This window comes from Cyprinus carpio, chromosome A18, assembly GCF_018340385.1.
Source record: "Cyprinus carpio isolate SPL01 chromosome A18, ASM1834038v1, whole genome shotgun sequence".
Lineage (NCBI taxonomy): Eukaryota > Metazoa > Chordata > Actinopteri > Cypriniformes > Cyprinidae > Cyprinus > Cyprinus carpio.
In genome coordinates, this window is record NC_056589.1 from 12,430,176 (window position 1) to 12,448,473 (window position 18,298).

The following is an 18,298-nucleotide window of genomic DNA, read 5'->3' on the forward strand; positions in this document are numbered from 1 at the left end:
AACCAAGTGATGAAACATTATCTTAGTCATGCAGCGCTGTTGATAGTGGTGTCCAGTGTTTGCATGTTCATTTGAAAATATATAAATGGTATTGTATTAATATACAGAGTAAAAATGGTATAACAGAGTAATCTGTGTTTGTGTGTCACAAGGTTTTTTTTAGCCCGTTTGTATAGAGTCTGCTCCCTGCTGCTACACTGTGACAGTTATTCTGGGAGTGACTCATGTAGTTAGCAGAGCTCCTTTTTTTGTTGTTGATGTTCTGGTTGTTTTTGGGAACATTCTGCACCCTATGAAAAAGGGGACAACCTCCAAGAAAATAAGATGGCTTTCATTAATACTTCATTCTGGCAAATACGGCCCATAAACACACTGTCTGGGAATTTTTTTTTTTTTTTACCATTATTTGTATAGTGCTTTATACAATACTGATTGTGTCAAAGCAGCTTTACAGTGTCAAACAGAAAAATAGTTTGTCAGTTGAACAGAAAAATAAAGAAAGAGGAAAAAGAAATAGCTTTATTGAGTCAATGTGTGATGTTTATTCTGATAAGAGTTCTGTATAGTATGTGTGGGGAGTCACGCCACTCGTTCAGATCTGAAGCAAAACAAACCCGTGCATGCCATCACGCTCTCCACTCTATCCCTCTTCTCATTTCCTCTCTCTCTCTCTCCCCCCCTATCTCGCTCTGTCTTTCCGGTCCTCTGTATTTTACTCATTATCTCTGGTTATGTAACTTGTGCTGAAAAGCAGCTGGTTATTTTTCATCCTTTTCATTTATGAATCTCTCTTTCTCACACATAAACATTCACATGTGTATGTGCAGAAGTCTGCCTTATTTAGCATATGTTGGATAATAGCAATGTTCTTCAGTGTTATAAACAATAGAAAAGGACATTATGTTTAGTACACTGTTGTTATGTATCGAATGATTAAAGGGGTCATATGACGTTGCTAAAAAGAACATTATGTTGTGTATTTGCTCCTCTATGCCCCGCCTTTCTGAAACGCGTCAATTTTTACAAAACTCATCGTTCTGAAAAGGAGGTGTGCTCTGATTGGCCAGCTACCCAGTGCATTATGATTGGCTGCATACCTCAAGCGTGTGATGGAAATGTTACGCCCCTTAACACTGTGATGCCGTCTTCCAGCAGGACGATACTCAGTCCAGCTGCTCTGCTCGTGCACATCCCATCATTGGTTCTCTTTTAGCAGTTCAGTCAATGCACTGTTAGGAGTAACTGAACAACTCAGGATATTGGTTTATAAAACCCATTACAAACAAGCCATTTGTTGCATCCAATGGGGACATAATTACTGAATATAATGACTTACACTGTCTTTTTAATTGCATTCATATTCATATTCATAAACATAAAAACAAAACCACATCTGCAATTGTAAAATCAAAAAACAAAAACAACAAAAGCCTACTCTACACTGCTCAAAACTCGTGTTTGAATTATCATTGGCAAATTATTTAAATATAAAAAACTTACTTACAGGCTGTGAGTCAGAAGCACCAGACTGTCCTTGCAAAGTTGGAATTGCCCAACTTTATAGAAACAGCCCTTGTGCCACAGACGAATTGTAGGCTACTGGTTCAGGAAACAGTCCTCATCCTCCATAAATTGCACAGCACACATCTAAATATTTGGGTTGAACAGTTCTGGAGCAGTGTTGTAAATACAAATTAACCATTGATTTCTAATTGTTTCCTCTTTTGGAAGGCCAAACAAAGTAGTTTCGCTTTCACAACGAAACACACAGCAACTTCACAACATGGTGGCGGCAACAGAGAGAATCAAAGGTTACGCCTTCTTTCTTTGTGTAAACATTTGGGCAGTGTTATGCAAATCTTCCCACATCATGACATAGACATGTGGGGGCATGTAAGAATTAGCCGTTTTAGGTAGGCGTGGACTCTTAACTTTTATAAAGAATATCTCTTTGGATTTGAGACTTTAGTCTTTGCAACTTTACAGATCTTATTTATGCACCAAGAGCTTGTAACACTCCAAAGAGAAAGGAAAAATTTAAATCACATCATATGACCCCTTTAAATTATTGTATGAGTACACAGGGATGGTTATTAAAGTGTAAGTGTATAAGAAGTTGAACAAAAGATTCAGTGTCATACAGCAATGACATCCATCTCTCGGATTTGTAATTAACCTAAATACAACATTCCTTTCATAACAGCACTTTGGGGGCCTGTGTGTGTGTGTTTTGATGAATGTGTGTAAATGTTTTGTCCTGTTGCTGGAACATTTCTTGGCTGCTGGGGAGGATGTCATTACAGTGGTAGGAACATCTGATTGCTCAACTGATAGAATGTACACTGTAAAAAAAAGTCTGTTAATCTGTACAACTGTAAAAAAAAAGTGCTGTAGTTTTTTTATCAAAATAATTTTGGCAGCTGTGGTTGCCAAAGAATACTTTTTTGTAAAAAATCAGGAAAACTGTAAACACAATTACGGCGACAAAAACTGATTTACAGTACACTGTAAAAAAAAGTCTGTAGTTGTTTAAGTATTTTGGCAGCTGTGGTTGCCAGAATACTTTTGTAAAATACAGAAAAAAACTGTAAACACAATTACGGCCAAAAACTGTAAAATTTTACAGTACACTGTAAAAAAAAGTCTGTAGTTTTTACAAAATAATTTTGGCAGCTGGGGTTGCCATTACTTTTGTAAAAAAAATACAGAAAAAACTGTAAACACAATTACGGCCAAAAAACTGTTGAATTTTTTACAGTATAAAACTGTTATTTACAAACAAGAAAAATTTGAATGTAAAACCAGTAAATTCAACAACGCACACCTGCTATTAAAATCTGTTTTGTACCTTTAACATACTGACAACCACCATAATAATGCAGGTTTAATATATAGAAGGTGCACAAAGAAACTAATTCAAACACAAAAAACCACCCCACAAGCAGAAGTTTATATTAATATATAGAAGGTGCACAAAGTCATTCATGCAAACACAAAACACCATCATGGTGACAAACGATACATAAACATTCAAAGAAACTGGAATTAATTGCAAGAAGATGTAACTAAATCCCAAATGTTGATAACAAAAAACTATTAAAAAACCCTGGATTTAAACAAAATACTTTCAAATGTGGAGCGTCACACAGTGGAATTCTGGGGAATATCAGTTTACAGTGTTTTGACTGTAAATTATACATTGATTTGTTCTTTTTTATTTCTAAAAAAATGTAAATTTAACAGTATTTTACTGTAAAATTACATGAAATTGTCCTGGTGGAGATCTTTTACAGTTTTTCCCTGTATATAGTACAGGAACTTATGTTAACCTATTTTTTTTTTTGTAGCGTTTTTACAAAATTGTACAGTTAAAATGACACTTATTTTTTACAGTGTAGTTATATGATATGTCAGGAGCAGACAGTAGTATAATTGTCCAGCACTGAGTTTGCTGATGGGAAAGCTGGATTAATTCCAGTCCAGGTGCCCCTTGAGACCAGAACTGAGACAGGTAGTTATGGTCGGTGTCTCTTGACAGATTGCCAGGGCCTGGGCTAAATGGGCATTTTCAGGCAGCAGGATTGTTATGTATTTGTGCATACACATCCGCACAATCTGATGAATGAATGGACACACATGGGGTGGGCATTATGATCTAAATCTTATTCACGATAATAAAACATATTGCAGTACAGTAATTTTATTTATTTAATAGGACAAATACAATAAACCAAAGATACAAATGACAAAAAACATTGCTTTAAATTTTTCCAAGTACAGTAAGTCTAGCATTCAGGTAAGAAATACTACAGAAAATGAATGACCAAATGTAAAATAGAACAATGCATAGTCTTCACTCTTCTGAAATAAATATACACTGATTCTACTCAAGTGCACTTTTTCATCAGCGCAGGTTCCGGATGTATTTTTTCCAAAGGGTTTTTAAAAATGTCTTTGTTAAAGCATAATAAGCCATGAACCAAGCCAACCAGTTACGACGAGAATCACAACATTACAACCTTTTTTTTTTTGAAGGAAAAAGGTAAATGAAAATTGGACAAAAAAGAAAAAGGTACAAGACTGTGTACTTAATGGCTTTAGTGAGAGAAAGAACTATAAAAGACGTTGTGAGATGAGATGGGCTCCTTCCTGCTCGTGTCCTACAGGCACTCAAAGTGCAGAGCGGTATTGACTTTTGTAGGGAAACGTAAATAAACTTCACTTAGTTACTAAACTTCTGTTGCTTTCCATGTTTTGTATTGGCAGGGGTGCACATCATTTTTTTCAGCCTGGTTCTCATAAGAGAACCTGGAGATTTGGTTTGGTCCTCACACTGCATATAGTGTTACCCATTAAATATAACTATAAAAAATTCATTCATAATAGTTATAATATTATTGCACTTTATTTATTTAGTTTTTTTTTTAATAAAATAAACTAAATAATAATGTGTGATAATATTATAAAAAATAAAAGGTAGGCCTAGTATTAAATACAAATACAATTATTTTATAGTAAACCAAAAAATAAAATGCTAATATTTACTACTACTTTATTTGTTTGCCTCTTTAAGAAAAATCACTTTATGTATTCCCCAATTGGATAATAGCGTCTAAAAATAAATAAATAAAAGTGTTTTCATCATTTTCAAACTTAAAGATGGCGCAGCAGTCAGACGCCGGGTCCAAAAAACTGTGTTTTTATGTCTGTTGGTCTCGTTTCCTCGTCTTCGAACAGTCTGACCTTATCGCAAATCCATCAGATAAACACTCGGAAACACATCTATGTGTAAAGGAGGCCAGTGAGTAGATGCTGTGCAGGTAAACCTCACTCCCCTGATCTCAAGAGACGCACTAGGGACTGACGCTAGTGGCTGCAGTCATTTAGCCTCCTTGTTAGCGCGTCCGCCTCCCATGCCGGAGACCCGGGTCCGAGGCCCACTCGGAACAAGAATGAGGTGTGGCAGCGAGGACCCGGGAGAGAGGGGTTACATTGGTACCGTGACCCGGATGGGAGTGAGGTTTAGAGGGGTGAGTGTAACGGAGGCCAGCGAGTAGATGCTGTGCAGTTAAACCTTACTCCCCTGATCTCAAGAGATGCACTAGTGGCTGCAGTCATTTAGCCTCCTTGTTAGCGCGTCCGCCTTCCATGCCGGAGACCTGGGTTCGAGGCCCACTCGGAACAAGAACGAGGTGTGGCAGCGAGGACCCAGGAGAGAGGGGTTACATATGATCAACAGAGCCTTTTGGAAATCAGCAGTGCATACAAACAACAGCTTTCGCTGGAGACTACTGAGAAGCTAAGAGGCCTCTGTCTGCTGCTGAAGCCGAACCCCGAGACCACAGCCTCGCCTATTGACACTACCCGCACAAAATGGCGACGCCGGCGGTGTGAGAGGGGATAGAAGCACGGCAAGAGTGGAGGCACACGAGCTAGGCTAAGGGCTAACGCCACTAGACCAGCGATTCCATAAACGGCATGGGATAGCCTAGATTTATGCTTTCGGTTTGAAAAGAAATCTTATATAGTACAGTTTGTCGATCTAAAATGGTAATTGTGTATGAACAGCTGTCAACCATGCTGGTACGCAAATGCACTGTCAGTGTGATAGCAATCCGTTTAAATTTTCATTCTTCTTGCTTCTTCTTCTTATGTGTAAGCGTGATTTGAACTCGAATAACATTCCGTAGTCCAGAAACTTTCTTTAGGTAACGTTTAATAACAAAATTAACTGGAAAAATGTTACACGGTCAAAAAAACTGTTTCACTTCCATATTGCATCACAAAAAACACTAACGGTCCTTTCCGGAAATGACATCATTGTCACTATGAAATATAATACACATATTAAATTATTTACTTTTTATAATTATTTTACAATTGCTTAACACACAATTATTTATTTATTCCACATCTATATAAAAACAAATAAAATGAATAACATATGGCTCTTACACATCCGGCCCCTAATTGGTTGGGCAGGAGACCAAACAATTATTATAGACATTAATACTAAGAGCCCTTAAACTTGAACATTTATGAATAAGAAATAGCTACTTAGTTCTTCCACATTTTTCTTTGGTTATCTTTACTCTTGATAGTTCTTTCTTAGTCTTCATGCTTAAATTGCCTCTTGAATTAAGCACAATTTATTTACAGGTCTCTCCAGTACATTTGTTTTGGTCTTTAACTTTACACGGCGTACAGTTCCACTGGAGTCTGGTATGGTTTGAATTACTCTTCCCATTATCCATGAATTGCGGGGGGAAGAACTGTCCACAACTAGAACCACATCGCCAGTTTCAAAGTTCCTTTTTAATCTTGACCATTTACTGCGTTCCTGAAGAATGGGCAAGTACTCATGAGTCCATCTGCTCCAGAACAAATCAGCGAGATATTGGACTTGCCTCCAACGTTTTCTCACATATTGGTCCTCCTTATTAAAGACACCTGGTGGTAAGCTGGGTTGAGTTTTCAACAACAGTAAATGGTTAGGCGTCAGAGGCTCAAGGTCATTTGGATCTTCTGAGGTACTAGTTATTGGTCTGTTGTTGATAATGCTTTCCACCTCGCACATGATGGTATGAAGACTGTCATCATTAATAGTCTGTTCCTTTAAGAGAGCGCAGAGTATCTTTCTTACAGTACGGATCTGACGCTCCCAAACCCCCCCTTGATGAGAAGCAGCTGGACTGTTGAAGATCCATTTAATCCCTTTCTGTAGCATGGTGTTTTCAATTTTGTTATGGTCCAGGTTCCTCAGTGCCTCTCGCAATTCTCTTTCTGCGCCAACAAAATTTGTGCCATTGTCTGACCGCATGACTGACACCTGTCCTCTTCTACTTATAAAGCGCCTCAAAGCGTTTATGCATGAATCAGTGTTCAAACTATCCGCTATCTCAATGTCTACTGCTCTGATTGTTAGGCAGGTGAACAACACTCCATACCTTTTTACAGTACTCCGGCCCCGTTTTATGTCGAAGGGTCCAAAGTAATCTACGCCCACATTCGTAAAAGGGGGTTTATTAGGTAGCAAGCGGTCTTCTGGCAAGCTTGCCATTTTTTGCTCACCTACTCTTCCATTACGTCTGCGACAAACTGCACATTTATGGATCGAATTAAGTTTTCGAATTGCTGAGTTGGCTTGGGGGATCCAGAATTTTTGTCTGAGAGTAGATAGCATGTAGTTTCAACCACAGTGTCCACATCTTTGATGAATATCGTTTAGAATGAGAGTTGAAATCTTAGAGCATTTTGAGAGGATTGCAGGATGTCTGGATTCCTCTGGCATGGCTGCTCTGTTGAGCCTACCTCCCACTCTTAGTATCCCATCCTGAAGTACAGGGTCAAGCTTGAACAGCTGACTTCTTTTCTTAACAGGAATATTCTTTTTCAGAGCCTCAATTTCATCCTGAAATTGTTGTTTTTGACTGAATTGAATGAGCTGAATTTCTGCTTGATTCAGGTTTTTCAGGCTCAACGACTTTTTCTCCATTGTTGATCTGTATTTCTGCATTTGCTCTTGTAGAAGGGATGCTTGCTTTTCCGGGTCTTTCTCTGATTGTGCAATGGACTCTTGGAACTGTCTTCTTACTTTACATAATTGTAAAAGTGTTTCTTTTAGTCTTATCATCCATGCCACTGCCTTTTTCAGACTAAACCAGCTTGAGTAGTAATCAGTTAGCTTGCTTACAATGTCCTTGCCTTCTTTAATGTTAAGAACATTGACTTTGATTTCAGCTTTGATTTCAGGGTCTTGTTGTGCACCTTGAGTCATTTGATCTCGGCATTGTGGCCATTCTTCCTCTGGTTTCAACAAAAAGTTGGGCCCTTTAAACCATTTTTCTTCTTGCACAAAGTCCTTTGCTTTAAGACCTCTAGTAGCTTGATCTGCAGGATTTTGTGCTGACTTGACAAACCTCCATTGTAATGAAGTAGTAGCATCTCGTATGAGTGAGATCCTGTTTGCTACAAATGTTTTGAAGCGTGCACTCTCATTGCCAATGTAGCTGAGCACTGTAGTGCTATCCGTCCAGAAAACCGACTGCTGAAGTGGAATTTGAAGCTCTTGTCTTAGTATTTTGTCTACTTTGACGGCTATGGTTGCCGCTGTCAGCTCAAGTCTAGGGATTGTGATTTGTTTGAGTGGGCTAACTCTTGACTTTCCCATTAACAAGGAACAATGTTTCTGATTATGTTCATTTTTAAGCACCAGATAAGTTGCTGTGCCATACGCACTCTCGCTGGCATCAGAGAAATGATGCAATTGCGCTTCTGTTGTGTTACCAAACTTCTCTGGTTTTACACACCTTTTGATCTGAAAGTCTGAGAGGTGATTTAGATCTTCTAGCCATCTGACCCACTGATCAGCTTGCTTACCCTCAATCTCTTCATCCCATCCATATCCTTGTTTGCACATATCTCTCAGAAGGAGCTTAACTGGTAGAATGAGTGGCACCAGAAACCCAAGAGGGTCATAAATTGAATTAACAACTGAAAGAATACCTCTCCTACTGAATGGCTTCTCTTGTACCTTGATCTTATATGTGAAAGTGTCATTTTCTGTACACCACTGCATGCCAAGTGCTCTCTCGATTGGCAGAAAATCCTGATCCAAGTCAAGGTCCTTTATTCCACTGGCCCTTTGTTCTTCTGGAATAGACAATAGTACTTTCCTACTATTGCTTACCCACTTGGTTAAGCAGAAACCTCCTTCAGCACATAACTTACGAACATCACTTGCTAAGTCAATAGCTTCTTGTTCTGTAGACACAGATTTCAAGCAGTCATCAACGTAAAAATTGTGTATAACTGTTTCAACAGCCTTCGGAGATGCTACTTCTTTTCTGTCCTCAGCAGTCCTTTTCAGTGCATAAGAGGCGCAGCTAGGTGACGAAGCAGCTCCGAATAAGTGCACCATCATCCTAAATTCTTCTATAGGTGCATTCAAATTGCCTTCTGGCCACCAAAGAAAACGAAGCAGATCTGCATCCTCCTCAGGAACCCTCACTTGATAAAACATCGACTCTACATCTGCCATCATGGCTATTAGTTCTTCCCTAAATCTGGTAAGGACACCAATGAGTGTGTTTGTGAGGTTTGGACCTTGTAGCAATTGGTTGTTCAGAGACATGCCTTGAAAAGAAGCAGTACAATCAAAAACCAATCTTATTTTCTTTTTCTTTGGGTGGTACACCCCGTGGTGTGGTATGTACCAAACTCTGTTGTCATTGCGAACAAGCTGTTCGGGGGGAACTTTAACTGCATATCCTTTCTCTATTATACTTTTCATGAAGCTACAGTAATCTTCAAGCAAACTTGAGTTATTCTGAAGCCTTCTTTTCAGGTTAGCAGCACGCAGTTCGGCCACACATCGATTATTTGGCATTTTGATTGCTTCATTTCTCAGAGGTAGTCTTACACAGTAATGCCCATTCTCAAACTTAGTCTTTTCCTGCACTGATTGCATGAACTGTTTGTCCTCCATTGACATTTCCTCTTTCTCTTCATAGTGGCGCTCTGGGAAATCTGTGTTGTACTGTTGAATCAACAATTGCTCTATCTTCACCACCGAGAGACGATTAACTGTATGATGTGGCAGTTTGGACTTTTCTGCAGTGTTGCTTTCTTTCTTGATGGGTCCATTCACCACCCAACCCAGTGCAGTTTTCACAGCATAAGGTCCACCCTGTTGGCTGTTTATGATGTACCATGGCTCCATTGCCTTTGAATTGTTGGCTCCAATCAGAAGGTCTACATTTGCATAAATACTAGGTATGCTTACTTCACTTAAGTACGGCCATTTTTTAATGTGTTCTTGCTTGGGAATGTTCTCGTTTTGAACAGGGATACTGCTGTGTGTAAAGACTTTAGGTAGCTCATAATACTTTGTGTCTTCCAGTGCACACACTTCCAAGTCTGTGAGGATGAAACTGTTTACTAACTTCTGCTCTCCTGTTCTATTTTGACACACAGTGCTCAGTAGAATTTTAGTTGGCTTCCCTTTCAGGTTTAGTTTCCTTTGCAGTTCACCAGTACAAAATGTAGCTGTACTTCCTGCATCCAGGAAAGCATATGTTTCTACATATCTGTCACTCTTCTTCGACTTGACTCTTACTGGCACTATTGAAAGCACGCAGTTGTCTCCTCCAGACTCTGTGTTCTCACTTGATTGGTGGTTAAGGGAGACTTGGGCACATGAGATCTTCTGGTCTTGTGTTTCAACATCTTTTGTACCTTTTTGGTTCTCCTTAATGTGTAGAATGTCTGGGTGTTTTTGGGAACATTCTTTACATTCCATTCTCTTTTTGCAAGTCTTGCTAAGATGGCCTTGAGTTAAGCATCCAAAACATAAGCCTTTAGACTTCAGGAACTCCACACGTACATTATGTGGCTGCTGTTTTATTTCACTGCATGACTCTAGAGCATGACCCTTTGTGCAAAACATACATGGTTTTTCAAAGGCATTGAGGCTCTTGGGGGGACTGACTTGTTTCCTGGACACAATTTGAGGCCTTCTTTCCTCCATGCAAATGTTGGTTGCAAAGCTGCTCTTTATTATTCCTTTTTTAGTAGGATACTTCTCTTTCTGATTCCCCTTTGCTGCTACAGCATTGCGATGTTCCAGTATGTCACCAAAGAGAGGGTCCATGGCCACTTTAGCTTGACGATCAATGAAGTCAACTAAATGAGTGAATCTTGCTCTTACTCCTTGTCGTTCTTTGATGTCATAAGCTTCTGATCGCCACCTTTCTTTCATCTTGAATGGTAGCTTTGAAAGTATAACTCTCATATTGGTAGGATTGTCCATTTCCTCCATGAACTCTCCATCTTCCATTGTATTCCGACAACCAATCAGGAACAGAGCATATGCACTCAAAGCTTTTCCATCATCAGACTTGATCTGAGGCCACTTTAACGCTTTATCAATATAAGCACTTTCTATGATTAGCTCATCTCCATAATGCCTTTGGAGCAATCGTTTTGCTTCCTTGAAACCTCTGCTTGATGGCATATATTCACAGCTTCTTACAATCTCTTGTGGCTCTCCAGCGGTGTATTGTTCTAGGTAATATAACTTGTCTTTTTCATTGTCTATCTTGTTTTCTATGGTATGCTCAAAGGACATGATAAAGGATTTGAAAGTCAGTGGATCACCAGTAAACACTTGGATGTCTTTACTTGGAAGCTGAATTTGTCTTTGCTGTTTCACAAGCAATTCAGTCAAGTCATTTTGCTTCTGCATAATTTGAATAATACTGTCATCTGCTTGACGATTATTACTGTGGCCTGTGGCTCTTGATGTGTCAAATGGTGGTGCAAGTAACACTGGATTTGAGATGGCTTTCATTTGAGTTTTTTCCATAGATGAATGACCTGGTGAATTGTTACTCAGCTCTGTTTTCAGGTCTGAATGCTTCTGGTGGATTCCCCGTCTTGGCTTAGATTGTACGCTGCTTCTGCTGTCATCTGATCGTTCATACTCTTTCAGGACATTTAATTTAGCATTACTTTCTGCAAGAGCTGTTTCTATTTCAAGTTCCTCCATTTTTGCTCTGAGCTGCATTTTTTCAATTTCAAGTTGTTGTTTCTTCTTTAGGGATGCTGCCCTTGCTAGCAGAGCTGCACGTTTTGATTCTTCTCGTGCGCAAGCTGATGATACTGAGGAGGAAACTGATCCACTTTCAACATCTGAATCATGTTTTTTAGATTCACTCTTGTTCGCAGATACTTGTGAAGCGCTGTCGTGAGGACTAACATCATCCTCCATATCAACATTGTCCTTTTGGCCTTTTTTATCACCAACAGCAGCTATCCAGTTTTCTGTTTTCTTTTTAAAATCTCTCAGGGAATCCAATTTAAGCAGAAACCAATTTTGTTGATCTGCAATCTTTTCATCTTCAGACAAAAGATCTTGAACTTGCAATTTTTACTCAGTAAACTCGGTTAGCAATTGTGCAAAGTCAAGTTGCATCAACTCTTGAACATTTTGCAGATTTTCCTCATCAATCATCAACTTTTCAATGGCTTTGCTTTTACTGGTAAGAACAGATAATTTCGCTCTTCTTAGTCCAATGCGTCTGTGAAGCTGCTCTTCTAACGCTCTTTCAGTGGGTTTATGCGCCCTCTTGTGTTCAAAAACTGTAACGTCCTCTCCCTCTTCAGCCATCTTAATTCCATCAATGCACAAACTGCTTGCAGACGATTAAAAGTACACACAACACCTTTCTGTATCAATCGTATACATTTCAGCTTCTTCAAACATGCATTGCGTGCTTTTTATAGCTGATTTAAAAGTCCGTTACCTCAATCAAAGAGCCGAACTTTAACAAGTAGCGATTCTTCTCTGTGACGCAGTTTTAAATCCACTGGAGAATAAAGCACTGTCCATTATTCATAGTCCACGATCGTGAAACATTTCAGTGTTCATTCACAGACGTTGATTTCCTTGATGATGTCTTTACCGTCAATTCAAATGCACACCTTCCGCGCACTTTCGCTTAAGTTTTCCATATTCACTGCAAGTTTTTTGACTTTCTTTGCGATAGCAATCCGTTTAAATTTTCATTCTTCTTGCTTCTTCTTCTTATGTGTAAGCGTGATTTGAACTCGAATAACATTCCGTAGTCCAGAAACTTTCTTTAGGTAACGTTTAATAACAAAATTAACTGGAAAAATGTTACACGGTCAAAAAACTGTTTCACTTCCATATTGCATCACAAAAAACACTAACGGTCCTTGCCGGAAATGACATCATTGTCAATATGAAATATAATACACATATTAAATTATTTACTTTTATAATTATTTTACAATTGCTTAAAACACAATTATTTATTTATTCCACATCTATACAAAAACAAATAAAATGAATAACATATGGCTCTTACAGTCAGAACTTATTTATATAGAGGATTTTTATTTATTTTGGTCGCGCATGTGGACCTGTGAAACACTTATGTGCACTCCTGTGTATTGATTTAATGCACCTTGAAATTATATTAAAAACATAATTTATATATAATGAATTATTTGCACAAAATGAGTTTCACAGTATTAATGCAAAGGGCAAAGAGTACATTTTCATAAATTGTTGCTGAAATGGAGAACAGTACTGCTTCACTGACTAGCAGCACTGAAAAGAAAGCCCAGAGTTTGTAGTGAACATTTTTTGTTCACTACAGGAAGATTACACAGGAAGATTACATTGAGGTGAAGACTTTTGGGCCATTGTTCACTCCACCAACAGACTTAAGCCTAAAGTTGCTCCGTCTGTTTTCATTGGAGCCAACCAACCCCATTATGTAGACAACTACATCACTCCAACATGGGGGCTTAGCTAGGTAGGCAGCTACTGTAGGTAGAAATGATGAAAATATATTTATTGTATCTGTTGTTTAAAGGGGTCATTGGATGCTACATGCACTTTTACAAGTTGTTTGAACTGAAATATGTGTTGGCAGTGTGTGTACACAACCACCCTATAATGAGAAAAGTGTTTTTTTTTTTTTTTTAATCTATCAAAATCTTTACCCTTTTCTCAAATCGAGCCAATCTCAGATGCCTGTCTTATGTGACATCACACAGACAGGCCCCTCCCACGATAGTTTGATTTACAGTAGCGTTTCAGCATAGACTGGACTGGCGTCTTACCTTAGACCCGCCCTGAGTGAGCTGTCATCAGTCCACCATTGTTTCGATGCTGGAGCAGGTGTAGACAAGAATGACTTCTAAGCAATTGAAGTGTTTTGTTGTTGGATGTAATAATGAACACACCAGTCGTCATTTACTCCTGACATCTGATCTGCTGAAGATGCAGAGGATTAGATTTGTTTTTGAAGGGAATGCGCCCCTGATCTACCTAAATATATCTATCTTTGCGCGAATCATACGTGGTCCAGCTTCACCAACAGAAAAAGTGAGGTGAGAGTGAGAATCTTTGCAAATCACCTTTCCTAATGTGCTAATTAGCAAGCTTTACGATGAATGTGGCTAAAGTAAACAGTCTCTCTGAGAGCGGTTCGGACGAGAGGGCGGAGTCAGCAGAGCTCATTAACATTTAAAGGAAAATCCTGCAAAACTGCTTGCTCTGAAAAGAGCTGTTTTTGACGGTAAAAAATGTGTTTTTTACACTACCATTGAGAAATTTGAACCAAAAAATGTTACAGACTTTTCATTAAGACCCTAAAGAATCATATCAGCTTGTGGAAAATGGGCATCTGATGACCCCTTTAACAGATTTTAGGCAAAGCTGTTTTTCAACATGCATGTTTCATTACAACTTTAAAACTTTAAAATCATAACTGACTTTACTCGCCAAGTGAATACTCGTCAAGATGGGCATTTTAAGGGTATTTTGTGTGTATATGGTCTAGGGCTGGGCGATATGACGATATTATTGTATATCGACGATGTCTTGTAAGTATCGCGATGTCGATATCAACAGTCAGGTAACAGACGATTATCGAAAAATGACAAATGATAAACCTAGTAAGTTGCAGAAAATATTTTACATAGTCCCATTGTCACTATACAGGTCTTTTTGCATGCAAGAATGAAATAATTTAATAGGAGGGTTGAGAATCGAAAAGCTATTCCGATTTTTGAAATCAGATCAGATGTTTAAGGTCAGGAATCAAATTACTTGTTATAAAATTACATTTTGATCCTGCTTCTCGATTTCTGTATGCACATTTATTGTGATTTCAAAAGATTCAACTGCAAAAAGACAAAATATAACTCACTTCTGCACTTGCGTGCTGTTTGTTGCGCACACAAACAAAGTGCACACAAAAAAGCCGCCTCTTATATATGCAAAAACTGGACTGAGCTCTCTTTCTCGCATTCTTACACATTCGAATGGACAAATACACACAGAATTATAACAAAATATCCCATAAATACAATCGGTTATGTCTTAAGTGAACGTAAAGTGTTGAGAAAGAAAACAAGGGTGTATTAAATCCATGCATTGACAGCAGCCACTGCCACCAGTCATTAAAGGGATGGTTCACCCAAAAATTTAAATTTGATGTTTATCTGCTTACCCCCAGGGCATCCAAGATGTAGGTGACTTTGTTTCATCAGTAGAACACAAATTATGATTTTTAGCTTCAGGCGTTTCAGTCTCTCAGCAGTACAGTGCTTGGCAATGGTCACAGAATCTATGAGAGAAGAAAAAACATGCACAGAATAATCCAAATTAAACCCTGCGGCTCGTGACGATACATTGATGTGTAAAGATACAAAACGATTGGCCTGTGCAAGAAACTGAACAGTATTTATATAGTTTTTTTTTTACCTCTGAGTCACGCAATGTCCGGACTGTTAGAACTCTTGTGAACACGCTTCACAGCAGCCTGCATCATCATCTTGTGGATTTATGGCAGATTGCAGACTTATAACTGCATTACCGCCACCTATCTCTCAAGTGAACCATTGACACTCCTGATTGAGATTGTAGATAGAGTGTTAATGGTCCAAACCACTGACACTCCTGATTGAGATTGCCGATAGAGTGTTAATGGTATAAAGTTTTGTTGCAAACAGATGAAGACATTAATAGGCTTCTCAGCTCGTTCCTCAACATGCATGCTTTTGGAGTTTCGGCAGCCCAACACTGAATATTATGTTGTGGGTGTTGTATTTTGATTAATAAAATAAAATTTTTAAAGATTACAAATGAAATTTAAATTCCCCTGCTTCTAAATAAATAAAGCAGTTATTTTTATTTCATTAAAAATGGGCCAAAAGAGACCTCCAAACTAGTAGGCTACCAGAAAGAGGAAAAAAACTTTTTTGCTCAGAATTCGTTTTTATTTCCTGCATGATTTAAGTCATACATGATAAATATCAAATACGTTATAGCTTGACTACAAGTTTAAAAACATTGCTGCAATTGTTATTATTAAGAAAATTTAACTTTCCATCATGAAATCTGTCTACAAAGGTGATAATGCCAAAAAGAAAGAGAAACATAGGAAAATAGGCATATTTATTCAAGACATTATTTTATGACATCAACATGCATTTATCATTCTTACAATTACCGCCAGAATGTCCAACATGTTTCTTTATTGCTCTAATGTGCAAATAACATTAAGCAGTCCTGCACTGTACAGATATATTTATGTATCACAATATTGTATGGTTGAGCTGTCATTGTAGACTACAGTACACTGCAACAATACAACATGGACTGTATGTTCTGCACCTGGGAGACAGGAACTCTCTTCATACCAGCAGGTGGCAGTAGTCTGTATTTGTCATTCAGAAAGGGAAAGCAGAAGAACTAGAACTGCAGATTTAAAGGGGTCATATGACATTGCTAAAAAGAACATTATTTTGTGTATTTGGTGTAATGAAATGTGTTTTTGTGGTTTAAGGTTCCAAAAACACATTTAAGCAAAACCTTTGTTTTTTTTTTGTTTTTTTTTAACCTAGAAGCAGGTAATGTGAGGTGACACCACAGCCGGCTTCACAGTTGTTCTTTTCCACTTTCAATAGTTTTGAAAAGCTTTTTCTTTTGAAGCAGGGTTGCACTGATATAAAAATTCTGGTAAATATGAGAAATAATTATAAGCAATGTTTAATGCAATTTAATGTTATGGCAATGAACTTATAAATGCCCACTATTAAAATTATGTATTATTTTAGTTTTTTTGTTTGTTTGTTTGTTTGTTTGTTTTTTAAAACTAAAGTCAATTTTCAATGTTGTAAGTAAATGTAGGCATCACAGCAATTGGGATGCTTTTTAACATTCAGCTTCCTAATAGCTATTTTAGTCTCTTTCTATCTGTCACACTGACTCTTTCTTGGTCAGCATGTTTCTTCCAGACTTCAGATTAATTGTAATGGTCCCTCTCTGTCTGTGGAATGTAAATGGCATTGTGATTGTGTTGGGCAGAACTCAGAGGTTGTTCAGGAACTGAACAGGAGGATCTGACTCCGCTTACTCAGTTATCTCTACCCAAACACAGTTTCAGTTAATTATCTGGCTAAAGACATGCTGACTAAATCTACAGTACTGCACTAGCATTTAAGTGCTTTTATAAATAGCACTTGCATGCAAATGAACATGCTAAATCAAACTGTCAACAGTCAGTGTCAGAGGACAAACATGGTCTCAGATCATCATATAATAAATAAATATATTATCTTTACTGTAGACAGAAATACAGTTTAATATATTGTACAGATGTGTCAATTGTTTATATGCCAAAAGATACAGAAAATCTTTCTACAAATTTAAGTAGACATATATGTATTTAATTTTTTTTACAAATATGTCAAGGACATTTTTCACTTCCTCAAAAAATAAATAAATACAATTGCATTAAATGGATAGTACACCCAAAAAAGAAAATTCTGTTATTGTTTACTCACCCTCAACCAATAATAAAAATAATAGTCAAGACAAGTCACCTTTGTTTAAATAGTGCTTTATACGATACAGACTGTGTCAAAGCAGCTTTACAGTATTAATCAGGAAAATAGTGTGTCGATAATGAAAGAGGACAATAGTAAACACTCAGTTTTCAGTTAAAGTCATTTCATCATTGATTCAGTGATTCATTGTCCAGCTCAGTTCAGTTCAAAAGTATCTGTGCAATTATATAGACAGAAATTAAGTTAATAATAATAAGAAACAGCAACAATAACAACAAATATCATCTGTATGGTTCACCTATATTCTCCACCATGCACTGTAAAGGATTACTTGATTTTACAATAAAAATGCAAAAGTACAATTGTTTGTGAGTGATGGGTTTGGATTCCACCACAAGTGTATGTCTGATAAAAGTTATTTAACGTTTAATATTTCTTTAATCTAAATCTCTGACTCTGTCTGTCTTTTCTCAGTGAGGAGAGTTATACAGTTATAGACTACGCACTTAGAGATCAGATCTGTGTGGGGTCGTGTCAGGCAGAAGACCTGAATCTTTCTCCGGTCCGTGGCACTGCGGGGATGCTGACGTCACGACAGAATGTGGCCAGCCACCTGTTCCAGATCAGATTCCGCAGCAACCACTCTGGTGACGATGTGACCATGATCTTGGGGGCGGAGCTACTGTAAGTATTTGCATATGAGTTCAGCAGTTTAATAATATAATAATAATAATAAGGTACGTGTAAGGTAAGTGTATAAGATACACTGTAGTTTGGTAAATCTCAGTTTAGATACGATGCCAACAACCGCTTAAAAATAAGTGCATTATGCACTATATACAGATAAGTCCAACGGTAATATGTATTATGTTTATTGTTCTTTAATTCAAACTTATAACATGAATTACAG

The 18,298-nt window shown here is 37.8% G+C and overlaps 2 protein-coding genes across 2 annotated transcripts in view; one reads left to right on the plus strand and one right to left on the minus strand.

The window, feature by feature from the left end:
- Positions 1-18,298, plus strand: part of LOC109110407 (rho guanine nucleotide exchange factor 26-like) — an 85,060-nt gene that overhangs the window by 56,793 nt on the left and 9,969 nt on the right. Inside the window, exon 12 of the mRNA XM_042775037.1 lies at positions 17,863-18,072. Within this exon, the coding sequence (XP_042630971.1) occupies positions 17,863-18,072 (210 nt within the window). The remainder of the gene's footprint in view (positions 1-17,862; positions 18,073-18,298) is intronic.
- LOC122148573 lies at positions 6,922-8,953 on the minus strand. The gene has a single exon (XM_042775038.1). The coding sequence runs from the start codon at positions 8,921-8,923 to the stop codon at positions 7,190-7,192; it is 1,734 nt and encodes a 577-aa protein (XP_042630972.1). The 5' UTR covers positions 8,924-8,953; the 3' UTR covers positions 6,922-7,189.

Excerpts from the sequence above, each read along its gene's own strand:
- LOC122148573 (XM_042775038.1), bottom strand. The coding sequence starts at position 8,923 with ATGATGGTGCACTTATTCGGAGCTGCTTCGTCACCTAGCTGCGCCTCT.